The 6000-nt window shown below is 39.5% G+C and overlaps 1 protein-coding gene across 2 annotated transcripts in view; it reads left to right on the top strand.

The window, feature by feature from the left end:
* The first annotated feature begins 1176 nt into the window (after window positions 1–1176).
* LOC134542968 (reversion-inducing cysteine-rich protein with Kazal motifs) overlaps window positions 1177–6000 on the top strand; it is a 51305-nt gene continuing 46481 nt past the window's right edge. For both annotated transcript variants that reach the window (XM_063387604.1, XM_063387605.1), the window contains exon 1: window positions 1177–1286. In XM_063387604.1, coding sequence (XP_063243674.1) covers window positions 1217–1286 — 70 coding nt within the window. In that variant the 5' untranslated portion in view covers window positions 1177–1216. The remainder of the gene's footprint in view (window positions 1287–6000) is intronic.

The raw sequence follows: 6000 nt of genomic DNA, 5'->3' as shown, positions 1-6000 counted from the left end.
AGAAACGACCAGATCACACTACTCAGACTTCATATATTAGTAGGACATTGATGATGAAAAATGTCCACATGTATTTGTTCTACTGGTTGTGGGATTTAGATTGTTAGAGTGTGTGTTTATCGTACTTTAGGCTGTCTACGCACTGAAGAAACCTTTTTAATGAAACCAGTTTAACGGAAAACGTGTAACTTAAATTTCATGACACTATTCAATGCACAATTCGTATTTAGTATCTCTGAAAAAAAAATTTCACCTAATTGCGCAAGCAAGGATTCATGATGTTTGTAATTGTGGTTTCATGCAACATAGTTTCGTCAGTATTGTATGGAAATGTCAATTAGTGCTACTTGTAATCATTGAAATTGTTTTCATTAATATTAATTACTTAGTGTAAAAAAGTTAAAATTTTACAATAAAAAAATTGGTTGTCTGTAAAGTCGGTTTACGGACGATAGTTTAACGTGACAACGTCATAAAAAACATTGATGAAATAATTGCATACTTTATGAATAAAATTGAATCATTTTCATTGAATTAACACTATTTTGTATGGATACAAAGAAGGAGTGAAATGAAATATACAATTTAATTGATAAATTTACTTTTATTATCACTCATTAATTCAAATACGTTTATTACTTTAACGAAGAGATTATTTTAACAATAACTTTTATACATGTTTGCTATTTAACTTCTTCCAATCTATGTTATTCTGTTAAGGATAGGACGATGATAGGAAAAGTAGGAAATGAATGGGAGTGTTTCACGTTTAATGTGCCTCGAAAAAGTCAAATCGATGGTTGTTCCAATCGAGTGGAAGAGAGATAGATGCGGCGCAAGCGTACAATGTGCGTAACGGGACATTGAGTCATCCTTTTTCGTGCGTGCAGCCGGCGTTCATCGATTTATTAGACGTTGTCACGTCAAAAAAATCAGCAGATTGTAAACGTAAGTTGTAGGTTTTCAATAAATTCACTTGGCAATATACATACTTGTGATTTCGTCCTCCGAGGGCGAACTGGACTGTGGCACAAGGCGCAAGGCACAAGGCACACGGCACAAGGCGCTTGCCCTTGAGCGAGCAGCGGAGCCCCGCCTCCGCGCGGCGCTGGGTCCGGGCGCCGCCGCCGCAGCGCTAGTGTCGCGTGTCGCCAGTGTCGCCGGGCGCCAGTCGCCCACTCGCGCGCGCCGGAGACACATCCACAGCCACGCAGCCATGGCGGCCGCCCGCAGCTGCGCCTGCTGGCTGCTCTGCGTGCTGTGCGCGCCCCGCCTGCTGGTCCACGGTGAGTGCCGCGTCCAAGGCGGACGTTTCGGTCGACCTCGCATTCGCCATCTTCAGAGCAGCGGTTAACATGCTGGAACCCAGAAGCCAAGCAACTTCAGAACAATGACCGCGAACGTCCGTGAACCTTATTAGTAGAACGCTTGGACCATCATTTGTTTGCGTCTTGCACTGCTTTCGTTTCACCACCACGTGTTCAATTTAGGCTATTAATTTTTTTTTAAATTATTAAATCGCTAATTAATACAATCACTGCTTAGGCGTAAATATATGTTAAAATGATAAACAGGATGATAATATCGTTCAGTCAGCGTTCAAACGATTTTCATTGATGTGCATTCAACAATAAGAGCATTCAACAATACGCAGACGAGAAGGGCTCATCTGCAGCCGCAGTGTCCATTCCTGAGTCTGTGCTGAGTCTGTGCTGAGCTTATGCTGAGAGTGCTGATTCTTTGCTGAGCCTATGCTGATTCTGTGCTGAGCCTATGCTGAGTGTGCTGAGCCTGTGTTGAGTCTTTGCTGATTCTTTGCTGAGTCCGTGCTGAGTCCGTACTGAACCTGTGCTGAGCTTGGCCTGAGAGGACTGCACGTGTGTCCGTAGGAAGGCAGAGCGGCAAATCTGTGGACATAATAAAACTGTAACAGTCGTATCTGTACATGGAGTGTATTTATAGTATGGTGCTGGGTTTTGTAACGAAAAGTGATAAAAGATACCAAAACACTAGTTGTCTGTATGTCCGTTAGCTCGTTACATCATCGTGGAAAAAAAAAAAAAAAAAAAAAACAACATTCAATTGGATTTTGGTGAAATATTTTGCGGTGATTAGATCAGCGTGTCTCTCCCCTTCCTTTTACATTTCCCCCAAACATCATACAATTTTACAAATTCAAGCTTATTTATCATCAACTTTAAAACGGCACATAATGAAACTAAATACTAGACATTGGCTGTCAAAAGGTTGTGTGTTTCTCTTACGGCTGGTGCGGAGATATTACACGTCTTTTTTGTTGTAGGGTATATGTATGTATCTTTGAAAATCAAACCATTACCGTACGTCAAAAAATTAACTTATTTTTCCAGTCCCTCAAATTTTTGTTTTTTTGTTTTTTCGCACTTAAAAATCTCCCGCCCCCACAGAAACTGGCGGTCTGGGCAAATGCCCGTTTGGCCCGTTTGCTGATCGGCGGTTGCCCATGAGTTGTTCCGCAGGCTGCGAGTATCCCCTCACAGCTGCCCACGACGACGAAGCGCGGACACAGACAGTTGTAAACACAATCTTTTTTTTAAATTAGAATCTTTCGGAGAATAACTTTGGTTATCATCTATCCATCAAATTAATAACTTATTCTGAAGTCCAACAAATACACATAACCTAACAACCCCATGTTTACTTGTAGACCGTCAAATATTTATTTTCAACTAAAATTTTTCACATCGTTTCTAGGCTTAATATTTTCACAGTACTGCACCCAACATCTTCTTCCAAAAGTTTTTTTCTTAACTTTTTCCATCTGAAATTTTTTAAATAACTCAAAGTAATGCCAAATTACATTCGTTTCAAATTCAAACTATAACGGTTTTAAATTTTTAAACGAACAGTGACACCAACACCTACATTCAAAATATCAAAGAAATAATGTATTTAGCACGAATGATTTTAAACAAGTAAAATAAAGTAAATTTCGAAAATAAAATCAGATTCCTTCATCAAAATCAAATGATTCAACATAAAATTATAAAATTATTTAGTTTAAAATAGCTTTCTCACGTTGGCACAAGTCTTTTCCACAGTCTTCAATAAGCCATCGTAGGCCCTATCTAGTGACTATATCCCCTGGTAAACACGTACTGATGTGCGCTGCGACTAGGGCTCAGTCAGTTCTGCTCTGCAAACCCACTGCACACCACATACCCTGAGCTCCTGCGTCCACATCTGTTGATCCTTCTTGTTGGTCTTTCTCTGCTCGAGTTCTCAGGGCGTAAGTCTAGGAGTGGGTGTGTCAGGGGGGGACTCCTCCCTTACAGGACTTAAAAGAATAATAATAAAAAAAGAAAAGACATAAAGGGAAGATAACATCGCAGCTACATACGTTAATTTTTAATTACTTAAATTAGTTATGGTTGAATCTTTTGTAATAGTTAATATTTGAACATTAAGTTAAAATTTTAATTTGTTCTCTTAATATTTAGTCAACATCTGCTTATATCATGCTTAATTTTTAATATTCCACTATTTGATGCAATTGCAGAAAAGTGGTTAAGTGTAAGAAAAGGCGTACCGCCTTAACTTCGCCACCAATAAAGACGATAGATAAATAAATAAATAAATAAAAAGGGATTGTTGTCAATTTTGCAAGCGCAATCGGGATCCTTCAGAGAGGAGTTTTTATTACAGTAATATTCACTTTTTTTTTTTTTTTATTATATGGACCAGTATTTAATTTAAATCACTAAACTATGAGATTTAAAAGCACATATATAACTTTAATTTTTTTTCCGGTGTAAATTACGTTTCATGGTGCGAGCGCATCGTGAAAATTCACTATCGTAATATTTTTTTCCCCCAACGCGCCTGAAGAAGTACTGGTTCGGGTACGAAGCGCCAGCAGCGGAGACCGGCGGACCGCAGGCACATGAATATTTGACCGGCGCGGCGGTGCGGTGCTGGCGGACTCCTAGGCGCGCCTCCTGCCTTATTCATGCTCCGTGCTGATGTTGGCTGCCCTGCGCGGGAACCCCGCCACTTGCCCGGACACGCTGCAGCTCGCTCGGGCTGCAGGCTGTCCACAGTTGGTACTTTCCTACTGGATCCAGGCCCGGCGCGTCCACACAGGCGAACTAGGCGCCAAGTAGCTGGGGGCGGCGCAGCACGACACATAACAGCTCATATAATATGTTTAACGATTATTGAAACTAGACGAAAATGGATTTTTGTAACAGTTTGGAATGTTTATATTGATATAAGTAATTATTTAAAGTCCACGGTGACCTGTTTATGATTAGTAAAAAACAAAAAAAAAAAAAACACACAAGCCTGCTTACATTTGATTGATGACAAAATTTTAGGTTTACGTGATGTATTTTGAGGCAAGGAAATTTTTTTTGTGGCGTTGGGGGGGGGGGGGGGAGGGGGGGCATTAAGGTTTTTCGCCTAGGGCGCCAATTTACCTTGCACCGGCCCTGACTAGATCTAGTACTTTCATAAGTTTTTTTAGTGGTCTAGTACATTTACGCTCAGATCTAGTACTTTTTTTTCTTTGATATAATAATATTACAGTAACTCCAATATGTTTTATTATTAAGCGTAATTATTTTTAAAAACTATGGAATGTATGTGTGTGTGGTGTGATATTTAAGTTAGAGCATTGCAATGTCATAATAACTTCCTAAATTGTTAAAACCATAACAAATAATAATTTAGTACTTTTTTTCTTCAAATCTAGTACTTTTTTCTTGCCTAAATTGGTACGAAATATTTTTTTTTGTGGAAACCCTGTCGGGCTGTCGTCCCTTCTGTTCCTTCTGTCAGTGCTGTACGCGCGGGCTGCAGTGTTATCCACGGATGACTCGTCACAAAGGTCGTTAGGGCGTGAACCCCCGGGACACAATCAACATAATATCAACTCATTTGTAATTGTAGCGATAAGCTTTCACACAACACAAGACAAGCACAGAAGCTTGGCTACAACGGACGTAAACTTAAAACCCATTCCTTTGTTTTTGATTGTTGTCTTAGCCTTCGTTAAAACGATGCTGCTGTCTTATTCTTCTTCACGTGCCACTCCCTCTAAAAAAGAGTCTACATCCATCAATGATACCCGGGTTTTAGATATCGCAGCCAATAATAATTCGCTGGCGGTGTTTTTAAACCATCTCAAATCGTCCAGACAGGAAACGTTTATTCTACTTTGTTCTCTTTATCTTCCCTTTAAATATGAGCTGCAGCAGGTGAGTTACTTTTCTCCTCGTATGATATATCCCAGAAATTGGAATTTTCGGATTTTAATTGTATTCAGTTCCTCTCCCCCCCCCCCCCCCCCCCCCCCCAAAAAAAAAGTTCTTGTGTTCACGTCATCATTGGTTACCTTTTCCGTCCAGCTCAAACACATCTAGCTTGTTCATTTCACTGTTTTTTTACAGTTTCGTGTTTCCATCCCATAGTAAAATGTAGAGAACACATGACATCTCTCAGAAGTCTGATCTTTATATTTTTAAGCTCAGTTCTTGTGTTGCAGAGGACTTTCCTCATTTTATTAAATACATTTCTAGCCTTTTCATTTCTTGACTTTATTTCTTCTGCACAATTAATATTCTCGTTAAAAACTGTCTCAAGGTACTTATTTATAGATCTCCTGCACTCTTTGGTTGTTGATTATTAACTCCTTTTGTTGCTGTGCTCTTTAAATCCCCATAAATCTAGTTTTGTTTATATTAATGAGGTGTTAAACCATATTGCTCGCTGACTTCTACAACACGATCAGTCAGTTGTGAATCATCAAGATCATTGGCTTACAATAGCGTGCGTCAGCAAGACGTGCGTTATGTATGAGTGTTCCGCTAACCTTGATTCCAACAGTTTTCTTCTGCAAGAACTGTTTGATTTTGTTTGCTCTGAGTATGTATTGAAACATGTAGGTGAAAGAACACAACCTTGTTTCGCCCCTCGTCTTACTTCTATCTCCTCTTAGATTTCAGTTCATTCTTTTATTAC

The sequence above is a fragment of the Bacillus rossius genome (genome assembly GCF_032445375.1).
Source record: "Bacillus rossius redtenbacheri isolate Brsri chromosome 9 unlocalized genomic scaffold, Brsri_v3 Brsri_v3_scf9_2, whole genome shotgun sequence".
Classification (NCBI taxonomy): Eukaryota; Metazoa; Arthropoda; class Insecta; order Phasmatodea; family Bacillidae; genus Bacillus; species Bacillus rossius.
This window is presented reverse-complemented; position numbering and strand designations above follow the sequence as displayed.